This window comes from Neoarius graeffei, chromosome 10, assembly GCF_027579695.1.
Source record: "Neoarius graeffei isolate fNeoGra1 chromosome 10, fNeoGra1.pri, whole genome shotgun sequence".
In the NCBI taxonomy this organism is placed as follows: Eukaryota; Metazoa; Chordata; class Actinopteri; order Siluriformes; family Ariidae; genus Neoarius; species Neoarius graeffei.
The window spans coordinates 12,331,160-12,356,349 of record NC_083578.1 but is presented as its reverse complement, the minus strand read 5'-3'; the positions used below and the strand labels follow the sequence as shown (position 1 = coordinate 12,356,349).

General features: G+C 43.5%; 1 protein-coding gene across 6 annotated transcripts in view; it reads right to left on the bottom strand.

The window, feature by feature from the left end:
- Positions 1 to 25,190, bottom strand: part of gpat2 (glycerol-3-phosphate acyltransferase 2, mitochondrial) — a 446,786-nt gene that overhangs the window by 96,986 nt on the left and 324,610 nt on the right. For all 6 annotated transcript variants that reach the window (XM_060931296.1, XM_060931299.1, XM_060931300.1 and 3 more), the window contains 3 exons: positions 16,767 to 16,877; positions 16,122 to 16,195; positions 9,068 to 9,178 (listed from right to left, as the gene is read on the bottom strand). In XM_060931296.1, the coding sequence (XP_060787279.1) occupies positions 9,068 to 9,178; positions 16,122 to 16,195; positions 16,767 to 16,877 (296 nt within the window). The remainder of the gene's footprint in view (positions 1 to 9,067; positions 9,179 to 16,121; positions 16,196 to 16,766; positions 16,878 to 25,190) is intronic.

Sequence of the window (25,190 nt, the reverse complement as noted above, 5' to 3'; positions counted from 1 at the left end):
ATCATAGTCTCACGCACGACCAATCACTGATAAACATGGTCCCACACATAACCAATCACCGATAACCATGGTCCCACGCATAACCAATCACCGATAACCACAGTCCCACGCATAACCAATCACTGATAACCATGGTCCCACGCATAACCAATCACCGATAACCATGATACAATGCATAACCAATCACCGATAACCATGGTCCCACGCATAACCAATCACCGATAACCATGGTCCCACGCATAACCAATCACCGATAACCATGGTCCCACGCATAACCAATCACCGATAACCATGGTCCCACGCATAACCAATCACCGATAACCATGGTCCCACGCATAACCAATCACCGATAACCAGGGTCCCACGCATAACCAATCACCGATAACCAGGGTCCCACGCGTAACCAATCACAGATAATCATAGTCCCACGCACGACCAATCACCGATAACCATGGTCCCATGCACAACCAATCACAGATAATCATAGTCCCACGCACGACCAATCACCAATAACCATGGTCCCATGCATAACTAGTCACCGATAACCATGGTACCACGCATAACCAATCACCGATAACCATGGTCCCACGCATAACCAATCACCAATAACCACGATCCCATGCACAACCAATCACAGATAATCATAGTCTCACGCACAACCAATCACTGATAAACATGGTCCCACACATAACCAATCACCGATAACCATGGTCCCACGCATAACCAATCACCGATAACCACAGTCCCACGCATAACCAATCACTGATAACCATGGTCCCACGCATAACCAATCACCGATAACCATGATACAATGCATAACCAATCACCGATAACCATGGTCCCACGCATAACCAATCACCGATAACCATGGTCCCACGCATAACCAATCACCGATAACCATGGTCCCACGCATAACCAATCACCGATAACCATGGTACAATGCATAACCAATCACCGATAACCATGGTCCCATGTATAACCAATCATCAATAACCACAGTCCCTCACACAACCAATCACCAATAACCATGGTCCCATGCACAACCAATCACAGATAATCATAGTCCCACGCACGACCAATCACCATGGTCCCACACATAACCAATCACAGATAATCACAGTCCCACGCACGACCAATCACCGATAACTATGGTCCCATGCACAACCAATCACAGATAATCATAGTCCCACGCACGACCAATCACCGATAACCATGGTCCCATGCATAACTAATCACCGATAACCATGGTACCATGCATAACCAATCACCGATAACCATGGTCCCACGCATAACCAATCACCGATAACCACGGTCCCACGCATAACCAATCACCGATAACCATGGTCCCACGCATAACCAATCACCGATAACCATGGTCCCACGCATAACCAATCACCGATAACCATGGTACAATGCATAACCAATCACCGATAACCATGGTCCCATGTATAACCAATCATCAATAACCACGGTCCCTCACACAACCAATCACCGATAACCACGGTCCCATGCACAACCAATCACAGATAATCATAGTCCCACGCATGACCAATCACCGATAACCATGGTCCCACGCATAACCAATCACTGATAACCATGGTTCCACGTATAACCAATCACCGATAACCATGGTCCCACGTATAACCAATCACCGGCAACCACAGTCCCATACATAACCAATCACCGGCTACCGTGGTCCCGCACATGATCAATCGCCAATAACCATTGTCCCGCGCATGACAAATCACCGATAACCATTGCCCCGCGCATGACCAATCACAGATAACCATGGTCCCTCGCATAACCAATCACCAATAACCACGGTCCCTCACACAACCAATCACAGATAATCACAGTCCCTCGCACAACCAATCACCGATAACCATGGTCCCACACATAACCAATCACTGGCAACCATGGTCCCACGCATAACCAATCACCGATAACCATGGTCCCACGCATAACCAATCACCGATAACCATTGTCCCACACATTACCAATCACTGATCACCATGGTCCTGCGCATAACCAATCACCGATAACCACGGTCCCTCACACAACCAATCACCGATACCACGGTCCCTCGCACAACCAATCACCGATAAACATGGTCCCATGTATAACCAATCACTGGCAACCATGGTCCCACGCATAACCAATCACCGATAACCATGGTCCCATGCACAACCAATCACCGATGACCATGGTCCCTCGCATACCCAATCACTGATAACCACGGTCCCACACATAACCAATCACGGACAACCATGGTCCCACGCATAACCAATCACCGATAACCATGGTCCCATGCACAACCAATCACAGATAATCATAGTCCCACGCACGACCAATCACCAATAACCATGGTCCCATGCATAACTAGTCACCGATAACCATGGTACCACGCATAACCAATCACCGATAACCATGGTCCCACGCATAACCAATCACCAATAACCACGATCCCATGCACAACCAATCACAGATAATCATAGTCTCACGCACGACCAATCACTGATAAACATGGTCCCACACATAACCAATCACCGATAACCATGGTCCCACGCATAACCAATCACCGATAACCACAGTCCCACGCATAACCAATCACTGATAACCATGGTCCCACGCATAACCAATCACCGATAACCATGATACAATGCATAACCAATCACCGATAACCATGGTCCCACGCATAACCAATCACCGATAACCATGGTCCCACGCATAACCAATCACCGATAACCATGGTCCCACGCATAACCAATCACCGATAACCATGGTACAATGCATAACCAATCACCGATAACCATGGTCCCATGTATAACCAATCATCAATAACCACAGTCCCTCACACAACCAATCACCAATAACCATGGTCCCATGCACAACCAATCACAGATAATCATAGTCCCACGCACGACCAATCACCGATAACCATGGTCCCATGCATAACCAATCACTGATAACCATGGTCCCACGCATAACCAATCACCATGGTCCCACACACAACCAATCACAGATAATCACAGTCCCACGCACGACCAATCACCGATAACTATGGTCCCATGCACAACCAATCACAGATAATCATAGTCCCACGCACGACCAATCACCGATAACCATGGTCCCATGCATAACTAATCACCGATAACCATGGTACCATGCATAACCAATCACCGATAACCATGGTCCCACGCATAACCAATCACCGATAACCACGGTCCCACGCATAACCAATCACCGATAACCATGGTCCCACGCATAACCAATCACCGATAACCATGGTCCCACGCATAACCAATCACCGATAACCATGGTACAATGCATAACCAATCACCGATAACCATGGTCCCATGTATAACCAATCATCAATAACCACGGTCCCTCACACAACCAATCACCGATAACCACGGTCCCATGCACAACCAATCACAGATAATCATAGTCCCACGCATGACCAATCACCGATAACCATGGTCCCACGCATAACCAATCACTGATAACCATGGTTCCACGTATAACCAATCACCGATAACCATGGTCCCACGTATAACCAATCACCGGCAACCACAGTCCCATACATAACCAATCACCGGCTACCGTGGTCCCGCACATGATCAATCGCCAATAACCATTGTCCCGCGCATGACAAATCACCGATAACCATTGCCCCGCGCATGACCAATCACAGATAACCATGGTCCCTCGCATAACCAATCACCAATAACCACGGTCCCTCACACAACCAATCACAGATAATCACAGTCCCTCGCACAACCAATCACCGATAACCATGGTCCCACACATAACCAATCACTGGCAACCATGGTCCCACGCATAACCAATCACCGATAACCATGGTCCCACGCATAACCAATCACCGATAACCATTGTCCCACACATTACCAATCACTGATCACCATGGTCCTGCGCATAACCAATCACCGATAACCACGGTCCCTCACACAACCAATCACCGATACCACGGTCCCTCGCACAACCAATCACCGATAAACATGGTCCCATGTATAACCAATCACTGGCAACCATGGTCCCACGCATAACCAATCACCGATAACCATGGTCCCATGCACAACCAATCACCGATGACCATGGTCCCTCGCATACCCAATCACTGATAACCACGGTCCCACACATAACCAATCACGGACAACCATGGTCCCACGCATAACCAATCACCGATAACCATGGACCCACACACAACCAATCACTGATAATCACGGTCCCACGCACAACCAATCACCAATAACCACGGTCCCTCATATACCCAATCACCAATAACCATGGTCCCACGAATAACCAATCACCGATAACCATAGTCCAGGACATAACCAATCACCGATAACCATGGTCCCATGCATAACCAATCACCAATAACCATGGTCCCACACATAACCAATCACCGATAACCATGGTCCCACACATAACCAATCACCGATAACCATGGTCCCGGACATAACCAATCACCGATAACCATGGTCCCACACATAACCAATCACTGATAACCATGGTCCCACACATAACCAATCACCGATAACCATGGTCCCACGCATAACCAATCACCGATAACCATGGTCCCACGCACAACCAATCACCGATAACCACGGTCCCACGCACAACGAATCACAGATAACCATTGTCCCAAGCACGACCAATCACCGATAACCATGGTCCCATGTATAACCAATCATCAATAACCACGGTCCCATGCATAACCAATCACCGATAACCGCGGTCCCATGCACAACCAATCACAGATAATCATAGTCCCACGCACGACCAATCACCGATAATCATGGTCCCACGCATAACTAATCACCGATAACCATTGTTTATCCCACCCTCTCACCTCTTTGTTCTTCGTTTTGAACTTTCTTTTTGGAGATATTATAAGGACTAAAAGTAATCAAATGCTTTCCTTCATGGCAACTGTGTATTTTTTTTGGACTCAGAGCTACTCAAACAAACAACGAGGGACACAGCACTGTGGCATGCTCAGAAGACAAGGCTTGACCCTGGAAATACGGTTCTTACCTCACAGCTTAACAAGCTGATTCTTCTTTTAATGTCCGTGTTTATTTTCAGCGCGTTCTGATAGCATGCTTAATGTCAATATCATGTTTCTTGTACCTCTTTCACAAAACTGCAGTTTTTTTTTTATCTATGTCAACTTGTACCTTACTTTTAGCTCATCGTCAAGATTCTTAGAAGTACCTTCATGATTTGACTCACTAAACTTATGCTCCTATGTCATTCACATTCTATTGCTCCATGTTTCTTACAAAGAGTGACTGATTTTTACGACTATTCCAGTCTCATAAACGTCATTGGTTCGACCAGTAAGTTTTTCCAAGTCCATAATCTTCAAGGACGAGCCTTTGTTCTATTATTAATTCATCAGGGTCGGCTGCCTTTCCTTTCTTCATCTTATTGTAGTACGAACTTCAGATTTTAAAAACACTTGGACCTTCAGTGTTGTTCTTAATTTCTACTTTTTCCACTGTGATCGTCTTTAAAAATTCTTGAATATATTCAGTCCATAAGGTTCATAAGAGACAACGGTACCATTCTTTGCTTTCAAACATCCGTTTGAAGAATAAAGGAGCTTTTTACCAGCAATATTCCTGATTTATTGATGGGTTCTTTCTAGCTGCTCACATTCTTGGTTTAACTCCTCTTCTTTGGCTCCTTGACACATGCTTTTAACTTTTTTTTTAATCTAAGGACTTATATTCTATATGATTTGCTTTCTTCAATCAGATTTTTAAAAAATTGTCATCCATTTATTCTTTGTGGGGTTTTTTTAGGAATCACTGATGTTGCTGATTTAAACATTAGAGCTTTAAACATATTTCTACATGACTGCTATCAGCTTCAACAGATTCTATTTGTAGACTCTGAAGCAAGACTATTCCTTACTTGAATTGTAATTTTGTGTCTTGAGTTTTCCTCTTGAATTATTTGTGAATAGTTGAGGGATTACAGTGGTGCTTGAAGGTTTGTGAACCCTTTAGAATTTTCTATATTTCTGCATAAATATGACCTAAAACATCATCAGATTTTCATACAAGTCCTAAAAGTAGATAAAGAGAACCCAATTAAACAAACAAGACAAAAATATTATACTTGCTCATTTATTTATTGAGGAAAATGATCCAGTATTACATATCCGTGAGTGGCACAAGTATGTGAACCTCTAGGATTAGCAGTTAATTTGAAGGTGAAATTAGAGTCAGGTGTTTTCAATCAATGGGATGACAATCAGGTGTGAGTGGGCACCCTGTTTTATTTAAAGAACAGGGATCTATCAAAGTCTGATCTTCACAACACATGTTTGTGGAAGTGTATCATGGCACGAACAAAGGAGATTTCTGAGGACCTCAGAAAAAGCGTTGTTGATGCTCATCAGACTGGAAAAGGTTACAAAACCATCTCTAAAGAGTTTGGACTCCACCAATCCACAGTCAGACAGATTGTGTACAAATGGAGAAAATTCAAGACCATTGTTACCCTCCCCAGGAGTGGTCGACCAACAAAGATCACTCCAAGAGCAAGGTGTGTAATAGTCGGCGAGGTCACAAAGGACCCCAGGGTAACTTCTAAGCAACTGAAGGCCTCTCTCACATTGGCTAATGTTAATGTTCATGAGTCCACCATCAGGAGAACACTGAACAACAATGGTGTGCGTGGCAGGGTTGCAAGGAGAAAGCCACTGCTCTCCAAAAAGAACATTGCTGCTCCTCTGCAGTTTGCTAAAGATCATGTGGACAAGCTAGAAGGCTATTGGAAAAATGTTTTGTGGATGGATGAGACCAAAATAGAACTTTTTGGTTTAAATGAGAAGCGTTATGTTTGGAGAAAGGAAAACACTGCGTTCCAGCATAAGAACCTTATCCCATCTGTGAAACATGGTGGTGGTAGTATCATGGTTTGGGCCTGTTTTGCTGCATCTGGGCCAGGACGGCTTGCCATCATTAATGGAACAATGAATTCTGAATTATACCAGCGAATTCTAAAGGAAAATGTCAGGACATCTGTCCATGAACTGAATCTCAAGAGAAGGTGGGTCATGCAGCAAGACAACGACCCTAAGCACACAAGTCGTTCTACCAAAGAATGGTTAAAGAAGAATAAAGTTAATGTTTTGGAATGGCCAAGTCAAAGTCCTGACCTTAATCCAATCAAAATGTTGTGGAAGGACCTGAAGCGAGCAGTTCATGTGAGGAAACCCACCATCATCCCAGAGTTGAAGCTGTTCTGTATGGAGGAACGGGCTAAAATTCCTCCAAGCCGGTGTGCAGGACTGATCAACAGTTACCGCAAACGTTTAGTTGCAGTTATTGCTGCACAAGGGGGTCACACCAGATACTGAAAGCAAAGGTTCACATACTTTTGCCACTCACAGATATGTAATATTGGATCATTTTCCTCAATAAATAAATGAGCAAGTATAATATTTTTGTCTCATTTGTTTAACTGGGTTCTCTTTATCTACTTTTAGGACTTGTGTGAAAATCTGATGATGTTTTAGGTCATATTTATGCAGAAATATAGAAAATTCTAAAGGGTTCGCAAACTTTCAAGCACCACTGTATACAGGTTTTTGCTTCTTCTTTTTTTAAATTTTATTTTTACCTGACATATTCCTGGGTTATGATCACTATTACAGTCTGCACCCGGATATGTTTTGCATTGAGTCACTAGGTTTCTAAATCTTTGGTTCATCATAATAAAATCACTTTGACTGCTGATGTGACACAATGTCCACAAGCGTCTTTTAAAGTAGGTATTCATCATGATCTGATTATTCATCTTGCCGCTTTCATTTATATCCCCTCGTCCAAATCTTCCGATGGTATTTCCATCAGCACTTTGTCCAGCTTTAGCATTTAGATCTCCAATAACGATAACACTATCTGTCCGTTCTTTACTTGTTCAAACTCTTCGTATATCTACATCTTCATTTGTTCCGTTTGTTGTTGGTGCGTAAACCTGTATAACTGCCAAATCAAATGGTTGTCCTCTGAATCCAACAAGGAGCACTCTTTCTGATATCACCCAACGTCCTACAACATTATAAACGTGTCCGCTAGATTTTATTTCACATTAATGAAAAGGAAACATTCTCCATTTATATTGACGGAAACGATTGTGTCGTGCCAACCCATCTCATCTTTCAAGCAGGAATATCGAGTTGAGATGAAAGATTGCTAAAGCGAGGTGGCGGGCGGGAAAGGGGCGGGGCATCCAGAGAATGTCAATTAATATTGGAGAGTTCAAAACTCGGGGCGGCACGGTGGTGTAGTGGTTAGCGCTGTCGCCTCACAGCAAGAAGGTCCTGGGTTCGAGCCCCGGGGCCGGCGAGGGCCTTTCTGTGCGGAGTTTGCATGTTCTCCCCGTGTCCGCGTGGGTTTCCTCCGGGTGCTCCGGTTTCCCCCACAGTCCAAAGACATGCAGGTTAGGTTAACTGGTGACTCTAAATTGACCGTAGGTGTGAATGTGAGTGTGAATGGTTGTCTGTGTCTATGTGTCAGCCCTGTGATGACCTGGCGACTTGTCCAGGGTGTACCCCGCCTTTCGCCCGTAGTCAGCTGGGATAGGCTCCAGCTTGCCTGCAATCCTGTAGAACAGGATAAAGCGGCTAGAGATGATGAGATGAGATGAGTTCAAAACTCCCATGTAACGATCATTCATTACAGATTTGTGTTGATCTGCTGGGTGATGGGGATGACTGCTTTTCTGGTGTATTTCTTGAGTGATAACTCGATACAATAACAGCGTGCTGTATTAAAACGAGGCGCAAAATATGTGAACGTTGGCAGGTCTGTAAAGGAGAAGACAGGCAGAAAGATGAAAAAAAAAACCCTGCCAATAACCATCTTCATTAACAGTACAATCCCTGGACACATTTAGACAGTTTTATAACCTTAGGCAACACTTACGGTTTAGCTTCTCAGCTCTGGCCTTAGACTAGTGTTCTCTAATGTGCAATTTCATAACGTGTGGATGGAAACAACATGTTTTGGTGTCTGAGAGAGGAAACCTGTCAGTGCTGCAGATCCGAAGCAGTCGGTCTCCAACAGCACCGCAGTCGACTTTACGACTGCAGATAAACAGCACACAACAAACTCTTCTTACCAGCCATCCTCGGTACCTACAATGCAAAAAAACACACATAGGAACCTGACAAAATGAGCACAAATCATTCTGCAGAACATGGTCTTTTTTGTGATATTAACTAATGCTTGGTTCACACATTGGCGTTTCAGCCTTGCGTATGTATGGCGTATCAGGATACGTACCGGTAGCAGTAAGAAAGGAACGTCACAGCATCGCCAGCTTACGTAGCTAATACTCTAAGATGCGTAACACGATCTCCTTGTACTCCAGGGTGCGGTGTATTTTTAAGTCCGCACTTAAAAACCTGTAGCGCCTTTGATGCGTCACGTGTACACCATGAAAATGAAAGCTACGCAGCAGTGACGCAGTGGGAACGTTGCTCAAACACTTATTACGCCGTGTGAACGGTTTAGTTGACATGATGGCGAATAACGGGCCGAGGTGCGATCCTGACTTCTTCGCCAGCATGATGTTTTCTTGACTGTGACGAATGACAGTGAACGCAGCGCAGGGCCCCCTTTTATACCCACATGTGAACGCTGTAGATACGCCGCAGCAGCAACATCACATGTAAGAATGAAACGCCACGCCAAGAAAAGCAAAAAAAAGGTTACGCCATGGCAACGCATCATACGCCACGCTTACGCCTTGGTATGCCATAACTTTACATCCCTTGAACCCCATACATGCCACAGAAATGTCACACATATGCCGTGTACATCACAGGACTTTAATTTTGGACAAAATACGCCTCATTTCTTGCCGTTTGACCCACAGGCCGCTTACGTGGCGAGATACAAGACAGTGTGATAGTAGCCTAAAGGTGTGCGACATTAAAGCAGAGATGCCAACATTGACAAATGAAAAAGAGTTGTATCTCCGAGTGCAGTGAGGTGTCACCCGGCTTCCTATTAGGCCGGGGGTCTGGGGACCAAACCAAATTTCAGGGAAGCTCAGAGATGCAATCTATGCCATTTTGAGCGACTTTTTGAGGAAAATAAATGCAGGGATTACTGTACAGTATAAGCTCAATTATCCAAACTCCCTGGGGAAAAAGTTTGGCTAATTAAGAGGACGTTCAGATAAAAGGGCTTCAGATAATTGAGCTTGTTCTGTAATAAAGTGTTTCATCATGATCAACAACAAAAGCCAGAGTAAAAGACAAAAGATTTATGTACAGGTCTTTCAATCTTCTTCTTCTTCTGGCTGCTCCCGATTAGGGGTCGCCACAGCGGATCTTTTGTCTCCATTGCTCCGTCTTCCGCATCCTTCTCTACCACACCTGCCACTTTCATGTCCTCTCTCACCACATCCACGTATCTCCTCTTTGGCCTTCCTCGTTTTCGTTTGCCTGGCAGCTCCATCCTCAACATTCTCCTTCCAACATGCTCTGCATCTCTTCTCAGGATGTGCCCGTACCATCTCAGTCTCATCTCTCTTAGCTTAATTCCCAAGCTCTCCACATGTGCTGTCCCTCTGATGTGCTCGTTCCTCATCCTGTCCAACCTGGCCACCTCCAACTTTGCCTCCTGTCTCTTCGTTAAGGGTACGGTCTCCAATCCGTACATCACAGCTGGTCTCACTACTGTCTTATACATCTTACCTTTCACTTTTGCTGGGACTTTCCTATCATAAATGATTCCTGAAATCCTTCTCCAACTGCTCCACCCTGCCTGCACTCTCTTTCTCACCTCACTATCGCAAACCCCATTTTCCTGCACAGTTGACCCCAGGTACTTGAATTCATGTACAGGTCTTTCAAGAACAACAAAATTAATACTGTATTTACTTCCTGAACTGTGCACCAGTCTAATACTGGACTTAATAAGGTCAATACTGAAAGATGACCATCCATACAACCTTTAATTAAACTGAACATGCTGAAGTGACTGAGATAATTTGTTGTCTGTCGCTGACTTTACTTTCTCCGTTGTATGACTGGCGGTGGCACATTGAACCTTTGGCAATCATGAATTGCTTGGATGTGACCAGGCTGCTCACTCGGCCGCATATTCAGGTGGAACTTCCTGTTCACATAGCCTTCTCTTTATACGCGGAGACTCCATCGTTCACAACCCACTTCACACCTGACACTAGTTTGTGAGAGAGATTGAAAGTTTCAGTTCTGGAACACGACCGATGAAGACAGTTTGCTTCTAGGAAGACGACTACGCATCGCTACTGTGCATTTCTGAGCACTGCATTTAACATGCGTTGTGATTGGCCGAAAGCATGAATCAGGTCACCTCTCAGCCAATCACAGCGCAGCTAATGTAATCCTCAGAATTATCCGAATCAGCGTAAACAATGACATGTGGAACAGTCTGAACGCTGAAAATATGTTGTTTCTTTAATCTTTAATTAGTATACTCCTAAGTCAACATAACTACACTAGGATTCGATCGATACATGAGCAAAACTGGGTGAAAAACGTATTATTTTCAGGTCTACGCCTAGCACTGTAATTGTGCTTCAGCTGCTACGCCCAAATCATCCATGTTCGCATCTCTGTTAAAGGAAAAAACAGTCAGTGCGTTTACATGCACATAGAGAAAATTGAATTTCTGCCGTTGCTTGACTGAAATCGAAGTTCAAAATGCCATGGAAACACCTTAGCTCGGCTGAAATCGAACCGAACTTGATTTCTCGTAATCGAGCTACACGACCTAGATTATGCGATTTCTGCCGAGCTACTTAGTGCATGTATATCCTATCGAGCTACGTAGTCGAGCTACTTACTTCAGCACTGCCCCTTCCGGAAGTGACGAGTGACGAGACCACAAGCGGGAAACACAACAGCCTCGGTCGGCATGACAACGGCATGAATCTTTTCTTTTTGTGGCATTGTTTGCACTGTTAAAATTTAGCTCACTTATTGTATCACCAAATACATCTGTACAGCTGTTGCATAGCTGTGAATTGTGTACATAAACAAGTCATTGTATTTGTGTGTGTGTATATATATATATATGTCCAACATCTGAAGAATGTCAATAAAAACAAAACAATTTAACTTTTTTGTGTGTTTATTAAGACATAAGTTAAATTGTAAGCAAAAAAAAAAATATTTTTTGTAAGCAAAAAATGGACTTTAGAAAAATATACAATTGTGCAAAATAAGTTGTCTTACAAAACAGTGGTCTGCGCAGGACAGTTTGTAGCCATACAGTCTGTTAGAGCAAGCCTAACAGCTTGAGCACGGAACTTGTGAACACGGAACTGCCAGTGTTGCCAGATTGGGCGGTTTTAAGTGCATTTTGGCGGATTTGAACATGTTTTGGGCTGGAAAACGTCAGCAGTATCTGGCAACACTGCTGATAACTTTGTTTATACTCTTGAATAGCTCTTCTTCATGACGACAACCGGAAGTGTACCAACACGATGGGGCGTGTAGCACCACCTGTGGCTCGGGTGCACAATGTACCTCACACAATAGCTCGATTTCCTTGTGTGCATGTAGGATTGGATTTCTCTGGCACCCCTGCTGGGACCCTTAGCTCGATTACCGACAGCAGCTCGATTTGGATGTGCATGTAAACGCACTGAGTGGCTCTGTTGTGCAGTAAGGGGGCATTTATTTATGTTAGCTGGTCTTGTTTGGGTCCCCTAGTCAGCATCACAGCAAATCAACACTGCAGTTCTTTTGACTAACCACCTTTATTTATATTTCTATCCTGATAGGCATGGTCTCTTCTCAGAAGACCCCGCCCACACCATCAGGAAACAAGACCTCGCCAAATGGTTTGATGAGAATAAAAATAACGTAAGCCGTACGCCATGGCCTTCACACTTAGCAGATCTCAACCTAATTGAACAGATCGATCCAGAGATTGATATTTGAAGAGTCTTATTAGACAAACAATTTTTTCGAAATTATCTTCCCACAAGTGCATTTCTGGAGATGGATACAATCAAAGACAAGGGGCTGCGAAGCCGTTCTGTCTGTCACGCTGGAAAATGAACATGTTTTATTACCGCCGCTGAAGTCAGATCACATCGGCAGCCTGGACAGGACGTTTAAGAAGAGCTTTCTGAAGTGGCGTGAAAATGAATCCGGGTGAGAAATTAAATGTTTGAAGATGGGATTTTGAAGAACGCTCTCTCTCGTCCAAACGGTTCAAGGGCCGATGAAGCAGCACAGAAAATGAAAAGTTCTTCAACTCTGAGAAGTGCAAAGGGAGGGGAAATGAAACGGAGCAGAAATTAAGCATCCAGCTGAAAAAGAGCCTCGCGTCTCTGGGTTTGAGATGTGCACAGCTAAATCATATTTTTCTCCTTTAATGGAGTGTCTGATGTCAGCGCACATGGCTGCACAAGAGATGCTCCTTTCGAGCCCGGGTTTCCATAGTAACGGGGACAATAACAGAGAAGATTACGCTCTTAAAATCGCTGAGGGAAGACGAGTCCAAAAAAGAATTTGCAGGAAAGGTTCACAAACAGGAACACCAAATATTTGTGTCATGATTGTTATTATTTTTTAAATATTGAGTGATTAAAGCTAAGGAATTGTTTCCTATGTAGTGAGTAAAGGTAATGATACATGAGGCGACTTTTTGGGCAACGCTGCCAGCAATGGGCAACCAGGTCAGACACAGGGCCACTAATTAGGGCAACAGCCAATCAAATAAAAGCAACTCAAAAAAAAAAAAACCCACAAGCTGTCCATCACTTTTAACTTGACTCTACAGAGCTAATGCTGTTGCTACATAGCTAGCAATAACTTTCAGCTAACTATGTTAGCAAAATCCACCACTAGTTAGCTAAATCCCATTCATTCAATCTCTACGGAGCGGTGGTTAGCTAACAGTAGTTTACACTTAGCTGAAAAAAATCAATGTCTTAATTACAACCTGAGCACATAAAAATAGATAAGGGTCTGTCTCAGAAACTGGGTACTGTGGGGGTAGCCCACTAAATATACTCACAGTCAATAAACTATACGGTTTTGAATGGTGATGTTGGTTTTAATTTGAAATGAAATGATGAAAGAAATAATACAGATAAAACAATATTTGATGTGAATACTCTATTCAGAATTTGGCAAAAATCCTGCAAATTTGTGAAAAAATGGCGGCTTGATCTGGGACATGATAAATGGTTGACTACATCGCATTCCCTTAAAAAGGTTGTAGTCCACTGAAAAGTCTACAGTTATCACTAATTGTATTTTAAGTTGTAACTTTATACACCTAAGGATTGGTGCGCTCACAGAATAATCATAACCGTAATAAAACATCATGCAGAATATTTGATCACCGTTGTAACTCCGTTTTCCGCAAACCCAAAACCAATACGATCGTGTGTTTTGATCTAAACGGAAAGCCTCAGAGTCGAGGTTACTACCTCACCAAAAGTAGGAACTTAATTTTTATATGGTGTAGTGATTTTAAGTTATAAATCTGCGATTTTGTTTTTTAAAACGAAAGCTGAAAGTTAGGTATAGAATATGTTTCTTACAGAATATGTTACGATGGTAGCTGGTCTTGTATGAATTTCTGAGCTATAAAATGAGTCGTGGTCTATTTTTTACCGTAGCGTGTTATTTGTGTGCGGGGAAGGACACACGTTAACAATTTGCATGTGTAGAATGGAATTTTCCACTCCAACAGTTAAAAGTCGATCGTGCTTCCATTTGCGGTCTTTCTGTTACGCGGGTGATCTGTTCGGACGTTATCACTGAAAAGGTGAGTTTTGACGGTTTTGTTTTGTTTTAGTCTTGCAGTATAAGGCAATAGAATGTTTCTTTTTCATCTTACTTTCATATTTCGTAGTGTTTGCGTATTTTTGGCCAATATTTTGCAACCATGGTCAATTTAGATCGAACTTTTGATAGAATCTACGGGCAGTCATTTTGCCCCGCCTCCACCTCGTGCTCCGTCCGGTGCGGTAGTGATGTCCCGTTGCTCGTGCGCCGCAGCAGAGACCCGCGCGACCTTCAGCCGGTACAGTCGCTGTTCTTTTACCACCGCCGTTATTCTCATCTTTCCGGTGTGTTCTTGATTTTTCCATTGTGTCCGATTCCGCCATATCAAATCCCCAAAATGGATCATATTATTCATATTTAAGTGAACAATCAATTCAGTCATCATAACTTGGCATTTTTAACCCAAGCGATCAAAAAGAGGAAATTTATTCAATATTTTCACTCATCTGTGAAGGAGGGGCTTTAATTCTTCATGATGTCGTTATTTTATATGGAATACATTTTACAAAAGCATTTGAATTGTAATCAAAAACATTTTCCACAGTGGAGGCCAGATAAAGCAAGATACTATCTTTATTCTTATTAAACATGACAAAAGAAACATTGAGTGTTCGGTAAATGCAAAAAAAAAATAGTAAAATTAGAAAATTTATTTTTTTGACCATAATGTCCCAAATGAGAGACCGGTTTCTGAGACGGACCCGTATCTGTTTGTTTCCTAAGTAATTTGATGAGGTAAATTCACCACTTTAGGTTTACACATAACTTACAGGCATAAAAAGATACAAGTTGTCTCTCTTCTTCTTCGCTCCGCTGCCGTTGAGACGCCGCCATCTTTGTTGAAAATTTCAGAAGCTCTCAGGTGGTTATGTGATTCGCTGCTAGCGCTCTGATTGGATGATCTTAAGAATAAAAAAGTTGCCTAAAACAATCAAAATCGTTCCGATAGAAATTATGTTGCCCCAATCTCAATGGGAAAGTGTTGAAGCGCAATTGCCCAGCAACACTGCCCAAAAAGTTGCCCCGTGTATCATCACTGATTCATGAACACTGATGAATGTCAAGTCTTCCATCCTGTGACGGAAAACTTCTGGAGACCTTGGAAAAAAAGTCTTCACATACATCGAGCAGCATATAAATAAAAAAATAAATAAAATTTTGATTATTTACAAATGTAGATATACGAGTATTTTTTTTGTGATGAGCAGAAACTCTACTAAAACTCACGTAATTATTTCTAAAGCTTATTTTGCCCCACGCCAGCTGATCTCACCTGGTGTGCGTTTCCTTCACATACAGAAGGTTCTGGAAGCTGAGTGAAGGAGTGTTCTGGAGCAGTTTCCGATCCTGAAAGACAGTCGTTAAAACATTAAGGCCATGCACAATACTCATTTCAGATTCATGTTTGGCTTCAATTCAACTCGCCCTCTTCATCAGGGTGCTATGATGTTTGGGGAAATACTGGAGGGACCAAGTTGTTTTTCCTGGGACCGATATGAAACGGGTACTTTAGCTGACTGGGACAGAATTCAGATCCCCTGGCTGTGCTCGGCTCGCTCCAATTAAAACACTCGCGCACCAGGGGATTTGAACCAATAACCACCTAATTCCAGCTCCATTACCTAGTAGCACACACACAATGCCTGGTTTGGGATTTGAACCATCTAAGAACTGAGCTTAGTCATACACTGCGTCATGCTCGAGTGGGACAGTGAACCTCCAGAGTGTGTGATTTATTTCCTCTCATGCTGCTCTCACTCAGAACTGTGTTCAAACTCACTTTCTGATCTTCCCTCGAAGACGGGCTGTAAAACCTGTGGCCGGAATGATCAAACCAAACCTTGGTGTCGTAATGCACTCGTAATCAATAGTCCTTTGGCTTTTAGAGAAGACAACAAGCAACCAGAAAAACACTCACCAGACTCTCCGGGGTGCACTGATGGCAGCACTGTCCCACCAGCGGCCTGAATCTGCCAAGAAACGGAGCCATGGCCTTCAGCTTCTTCCTGATCTTCACTCCCCAGGATAACTACACACACACACACACACACACACATCTCAGGCTACATGTTAGAATTGCCTGTGTGCCAATGATGAAAAAGCTGTGATGACTTTACACACTGAATATGACACTGGAAGCGTGAATAAAAACTGTCAAAACCTTGTGCCAAGCAGTGCTGTGGATTTCTGTTTCAGAGACCATACAAAGTGACTTTCGCTTCATTCCATTTCTCTTTTCCCATCATCCGTAGTTATCTCCTTCACTGCGATTGACACAGAAGCCACACCTCTTTCACTCTGACCTACAGACAGAGGCTACACTTCCTTTATTAGCACCAACAAATCGGGGCTATCCCGTCTTTACTGTGATGGATATGCAGAGACCACCCACTTCACTGGGATCGACAGACACAGAGGCCACGCCTCCTTCACAGTCAGAGGTCACACCTTCGCTGAGACTGACAGAGGTCATGCCTCCTTCACCGGGATTGGACCAGAGAACACACCTCATTCACAGGGATCGACAGACACAGAGGCCGCACCTCCTTTACTTGTTTGGTCACAGAGGTCACACCTCCTTCAACTGAGATTAGAGGCCACATCTTCACTGAGACTGACCGAGACCACACCTCCTCCACTGGGATTGAGTCAGACACCACACCTCGTTCACTGAGATTTACAGACACAGAGGCCACACCTTCACTGAAACTGACAGGACACCGCCTTCACTGGGATTTAGGCACAGAGGCCACACCTTATTTACTTGTTTGGTCACAGAGGTCACGCCTTCACTGAGACTGACAGAGGCCACGCGTCCTTCACTGGGATCAGATCAGAGACCACACCTCATTCACAGGGATTGACGGACACAGAAGCCGGACCTCCTTTACTTGTTTGGTCACAGAGGTCACACCTCCTTCAATTGAGATTAGAGGCCACACCTTCATTGAAACTGACAGGGCCACGCCTCCTTCACTGGGATCGACAAACACAGAGGCCAAACCTCCCTTACTTGTTTGGTCACAGAGGTCACACTCCTTCATTGAGATTAGAGGCCACACTTTCACTGAGACTGATATGGCCACGCCTCATTCACTGTGATTTAGGCACAGAGGCCACGCCTCATTCACTGTGATTTAGGCACAGAGGCCACGCCTCATTCACTGTGATTTAGGCACAGAGGCCACGCCTCATTCACTGTGATTTAGGCACAGAGGCCACGCCTCATTCACTGTGATTTAGGCACAGAGGCCACGCCTCATTCACTGAGATTTACAGACACAGAGGCCACGCCTCATTCACTGTGATTTAGGCACAGAGGCCACGCCTCATTCACTGTGATTTAGGCACAGAGGCCACGCCTCATTCACTGTGATTTAGGCACAGAGGCCACGCCTCATTCACTGAGATTTACAGACACAGAGGCCACGCCTCATTCACTGAGATTTACAGACACAGAGGCCACGCCTCATTCACTGAGATTTACAGACACAGAGGCCACGCCTCATTCACTGAGATTTACAAACACAGAGGCCACGCCTCATTCACTGAGATTTACAGACACAGAGGCCACGCCTCATTCACTGAGATTTACAAACACAGAGGCCACGCCTCATTTACTTGTTTGGTCACAGAGGTCACACCTCCTTCACTGAGATTAAGAGGCACACAGGCCACACCTTCACTGAGACTGACAGGGCCATGCCTCTTTCACTGGGATTGACTCGGAGACCACGCCTCCTTCACTGTGATTTAGGCACAGAGGCCACGCCTCATTCACTGTGATTTAGGCACAGAGGCCACGCCTCATTCACTGAGATTTACAGACACAGAGGCCACGCCTCATTCACTGTGATTTAGGCACAGAGGCCACACCTCATTCACTGTGATTTAGGCACAGAGGCCACGCCTCATTCACTGAGATTTACAGACACAGAGGCCACGCCTCATTCACTGTGATTTAGGCACAGAGGCCACGCCTCATTCACTGTGATTTAGGCACAGAGGCCACGCCTCATTCACTGAGATTTACAGACACAGAGGCCACGCCTCATTCACTGAGATTTACAGACACAGAGGCCACGCCTCATTCACTGTGATTTACAGGCACAAAGGCCACGCCTCATTCACTGTGATTTAGGCACAGAGGCCACGCCTCATTCACTGAGATTTACAGACACAGAGGCCACGCCTCATTCACTGTGATTTACAGGCACAAAGGCCACGCCTCATTCACTGTGATTTAGGCACAGAGGCCACGCCTCATTCACTGAGATTTACAGGCACAGAGGCCACGCCTCATTCACTGTGATTTACAGGCACAGAGGCCACGCCTCATTCACTGAGATTTACAGGCACAGAGGCCACGCCTCATTCACTGTGATTTACGCACAGAGGCCACGCCTCATTCACTGAGATTTACAGATACAGAGGCCACGCCTCATTCACTGAGATTTACAGACACAGAGGCCACGCCTCATTCACTGTGATTTAGGCACAGAGGCCACGCCTCATTCACTGAGATTTACAGACACAGAGGCCACACCTCATTCACTGAGATTTACACAGAGGCCACGCCTCATTCACTGAGATTTACAGACACAGAGGCCATGCCTCATTCACTGAGATTTACAGACACAGAGGCCACGCCTCATTCACTGAGATTTACAGACACAGAGGCCACGCCTCATTCACTGTGATTTAGGCACAGAGGCCACGCCTCATTCACTGAGATTTACAGACACAGAGGCCACGCCTCATTCACTGAGATTTACAGACACAGAGGCCACGCCTCATTCACTGAGATTTACAAACACAGAGGCCACGCCTCATTTACTTGTTTGGTCACAGAGGTCACACCTCCTTCACTGAGATTAAGAGGCACACAGGCCACACCTTCACTGAGACTGACAGGGCCATGCCTCTTTCACTGGGATTGACTCGGAGACCACGCCTCCTTCACTGTGATTTAGGCACAGAGGCCACACCTTATTCACTGTGATTTAGGCACAGAGGCCACACCTTCACTGAGACTGACAGAGGCCACGCCTCCTTCCCTGGGACTGATTTAGAAGCATATGCAAGTATCTGTATATGTGAATTTACCCTCCAATCTTTTACGTCCCCTCTTTTCAATTTAACCCCACATCTTTGGAACACACACTCACTGGTGCATCCTCATCATAAATATTGAAACTGGTGCACTGATGTAAATCGTTCAGGCTTTACGGCCCTCCTGTCCTGCTAAACTTTTCCGTTAGAAATAAAATGCATCAACTCAAAGCAATAAACAGTCAGTGATCTTTACCGAAGCACAACAACTTCCGTTTCTCCATCATCCGTATCCATATCCGCAATGCTTCCTCGGCTCATTCCTCATCCCACTCGTGAGCGAATATTGCAGGCGATTATGATACCGAATCAGAAAAACTTAATCTCAGGCTGAATAGTCGTCTCATGCTGAGAGAAGGCTGCGTCACACCGTATCGTTTCCTGTACCAAATTTCAATTCAGGATGACATTGATTCGAGCTGATATCGATCTCCACATTAGGGTGCAGACGCAGAAGAGGCTGGCCTGGAGAAGAGACGGATTTGTCCTTTCGAAAACGTCTCTGGAGTTGACAGCATTACGCCATTTCGGATAATGTGTGTGGGAATTTCCAATCATGGTACTCAATTATTCAAAAAGTATGCATAATACATGAGGATCCATGAGACCCAGGTTAATTCTTTTAATATCGCTCACCACTGAAATCCATTTTTTTAAAATGATGTTCTGTTAGATAGCTCTCTCAGGCATCAAACACGACGACAACGCTAAAACGACAGCCAGACGTGCTGTCACTGTGCGGGATTAGTTTGATCATAATTCCTGTGTTTGGAATAGTTTTATAAAGAGTCATTACAGCTGGAGGCTTATTCCATACAGACGTGAATAAACAGAATTAGGTGAGCTGTCAGCTGAATAAAATCATACTCAACGTAAAACATCTATTTATCTATTCAGCAGAGAATCGACCAATTATACATCATGTACTGGATGACAATTCATTCTGTTTTTATATGGTGACTGTTTGGTGCTTATTATGACTGGGATGAATAATTATTATTTATACCACAGCGCTGTTAAATTCTCCATTCTGATTGGTCAGAAGCAGTCTAATAACAGCAGCAAACAAATCACAGTATCATTGCTCATTGTAATGCATTATTGTTTCTATAGCAACAACATACACAGTGATTTATATAGCGGGCGCGCCACATTATCTAACTAATAATAAATAGCTGAATATATCACACGTCACTGAACAGGAAAAAAATTTTAATCAGTAGCTTAATGCTAAAAAAAAAGGGAATAATAGAAATGTGTGAATTTCAAAAAAAACCCTCAAATATCGCAAAAAAGGTTTTACGCTCGTATGAGGTGGTTTTTCAGACGACTTGATAAAGCAATATTTCACAAAATTTAAATGGAAACGCATTTTTCGCATTTAAGTCACATGACTTATGAAGAGCCAATGGAAATGCTTCCTTTCTGAAAAAAGAGCGCTCTCAAAGAGAGCTCTCGCAAGATGACAAAACCCAGCTTTAATCAATTAACATCACTCAATCGAAACAGAGAATATTACAACTGTGTTTTGCGGAAATTTTCTAAACTTCGCTTCTATTTTGCGCAAAAATGCAATGGAAACCAGGCTACTGACATGAAATTTAGTGCAACATTGATAGGAGTCATCTCCAGTTTCAGCAAATAGGTTTTCCACCATGGAGAAAAGTCTTCACGACGGAGGACTTTTTCCTCATGTTTGTTTGTTTTTGTCTTCTCGTCTCATCTCATTATCTCTAGCCGCTTTATCCTGTTCTACAGGGTCGCAGGCAAGCCGGAGCCTATCCCAGCTGACTACGGGAGAAAGGTGGGGTACACCCTGGACAAGTCGCCAGGTCATCACAGGGCTGACACATAGACACAGACAACCATTCACACTCACATTCACACCTACGGTCAATTTAGAGTCACCAGTTAACCTAACCTGCATGTCTTTGGACTGTGGGGGAAACCGGAGCACCCGGAGGAAACCCACGCGGACACGGGGAGAACATGCAAACTCCGCACAGAAAGGCCCTCGCCGGCCACGGGGCTCGAACCCGGACCTTCTTGCTGTGAGGCGACAGCGCTAACCACTACACCACCGTGCCGCCCCTGTTTTTGTCTTATTAACTTAAAAAAAAAAAACGGCAGGCTGATGGAGGAAAATAAAAATCCATACTCATTTCTAGAGTACAATCACATGCTTCACCGCACAACTCTGCTCTGCTGTTGATTACTGTCCAAGAATAACACACACCCCAAGTGTTTTATTCCTCACTTATTATATAACGAGGAAGAATCCTGAATAATGCCACACTGAGTGGCATCATTATGGAAACTCTTGTTGCGCTCTTATTCTGAATACAGCATTTATGAGTAAATAATTCATTCGTCCAGGATATAATTCATCCCCAGCTGATCATCTGGACTACATTTAGACTTTTTACAGGAGGAGTCTCCAATATGGCTCTCAGTCCACTTCAAATTTACCATCCCAGGGCATGCAGAAATGGATAAAAAAACCCACTCATCTGAGTGGACAACAAATCACACTAATTTCCAGCTGACTGCCAGTAAACAAAGCTGGTCTGTGTAAGTCTGTGTGTGTGTGTGTGTGTGTGTGTGTGTGTGTGTGTGTGTGTGTGTGTGTGCGCGCGCACGCATTATGTGCGTCAGTTTTAATTGGACTCCGTGAAGGTCACTACGAAAATCAACCTAATCAAACAAACCCAATCAAAGCCACATGTTTTTTCTGAGAATAGTACAAACGCGTCCCTAAAAGCTTCCATTACTGTACATCAGCTAGAATCATCCAGAGCTGTGGTCAGACTCCTGAGAGTCGCTGAAACACTCATCGGGAGCATCTGGTACGAGTCGAGACGCTCACGCAGGACCGAGTCCATGGATTAGTGCTTCGTGGTGTAGTAAACAGATGAGCTGCTTGATGTCATCATTTATTAGCCTTTTATGATCATGATGGGATTTCATACATCAACTGTAACCAACAACAACAATAAGAATGGTGCTTTACAGTGAAATCTTTACAGTGAATCTTTATGTAGTCCAGACACACACTGCTTCCAAGCACTGAATTAAACAGTTGTGGTACACACAGGTCATTGAGTGCGTGCTGTTAAGGTGGCATTACTCAAATCTCACATTATGATAGATAGATAGATAGATAGATAGATAGATAGATAGATAGATAGATAGATAGATAGATAGATAGATAGATAGATAGGAGACACGCAGATAGATAGAAATAGACAGACAGACAGATAGATAGACAGCCAGACAGATAGAGAGACATGCAGATAGATAGATATACAGACAGACAAATAGACACGCAGATAGCTAGCTAGCTAGATAGAAATAGACAAACAAACAGACACACAGATACACAGACAGAGAGAGAGACACGGATAGATAGATAGATAGATAGATAGATAGATAGACAGACAGACAGACAGACAGACAGACAGACAGAGACACGCAGATAGATAGAAATAGACAGACAGACAGATAGAGAGACATGCAGATAGATAGATATACAGACAGACAAATAGACACGCAGATAGCTAGATAGAAATAGACAAACAAACAGACACACATAGATACACAGACAGACAGAGAGAGAGAGACACAGATAGATAGATAGATAGATAGATAGATAGATAGATAGATAGATAGATAGATAGATAGATAGATAGATAGATAGACACGCAGATAGATAGAAATAGACAGACAGACAGATAGAGAGACAGCCAGACAGATAGAGAGACATGCACATAGATAGATATACAGACAGACAAATAGACACGCAGATAGCTAGCTAGACAGATAGAAATAGACAAACAGACACACAGATACACAGACAGAGAGAGAGACATGGATAGATAGATAGATAGATAGATAGATAGATAGATAGATAGATAGATAGATAGATAGATAGATAGATAGATAGACGCAGATAGATAGAAATAGACAGATAGATAGAGAGACAGCCAGACAGATAGAGATACATGCAGATAGATAGATATACAGACAGACAAATAGACACGCAGATAGATAGATAGATAGATAGATAGATAGATAGATAGATAGATAGATAGATAGATAGATAGATAGATAGATAGATAGATAGATTTTATTGATCCCAAGTTGGGAAATTGTTTTGTTACAGTAGCAAGTTATTAGGCATGCGAGAAGAAAAAAAAAAAACAGTACAACATAAAATAGAAAAAAAAATATCCCAAGAACAAGCCGACTGCACAATATACAAATAAAAATGTAACGATAAAATATATCTTTTTTTTTGCGGTCCAAATCCTGCGCTCTGATTGGCTGGCAAGCGGGTCTGTATCCTACGGTACGGACCCCAGTTACGGACCTCTGGCGACTCGCTCGTTCACAACAACAACAAACGTAGTAGCAATTTTTGTCAACGTTTATCTTTTTTTAATAAGATTTATTTATAAGATTATCAAAAATCTTATAAATTTTTGCCAGCATTTCTCAGGAGAAGCGCATTAATTTTACAGCATGGATAGCGATAACGACAGTCTTCACAGCGAAAGCGAGTTTTACTACCCTGAGGAAGACAAAATAAAAGAAAACATTTCAGGAGAAAGCTAAAAACCTCTAACTTGCTAAGAGTTTGATCTCGTTAGTTAACGAGGCCCATTTTGGACCATGTTATCCTAATACATAATATTACGTTAGGTAAAAACTTTAAACCAGTACAATCTCTTCTTCAAAGTTTCACCAAATGGCTTTATTTATGCAATATAAAGGTCATAATACTGTATAACTTTGGTCGAGCAAAAACATGGCTGAATCCTGAATGACTCCTATTTGTATAAATAGGGGACTACATAGGCGGCAAAATGTAGTTTTTTTTTCCTGCCATGGAAGTGCACTTGTATACTGAGGAGGAAGCCATTTGCATTACAGCCATGAATGAGGATTCAAAATGGCAGCTCGGCTCGGTTTTCCCTTTCGGGCGCTCTCGTTTTCTGTTAGAATTTGGTAAAGAAAAAAAAAATATTATTTACCAGCTTAAGGTCGGTCCGTATGGTGAAATACCGTGGCCTCGGCCTTGAATACTGACCTCAGCCCAGAGGGCCTCGCTCAGTACTTTCAAGACCTCGGTCACGGTATTTCACCATATGGACCTCCCAGCTGGTAAATAACATATATATATATATGTGCTTTGTACAGGTGAATGTGCATTAATAGTGCTAAAAACAAG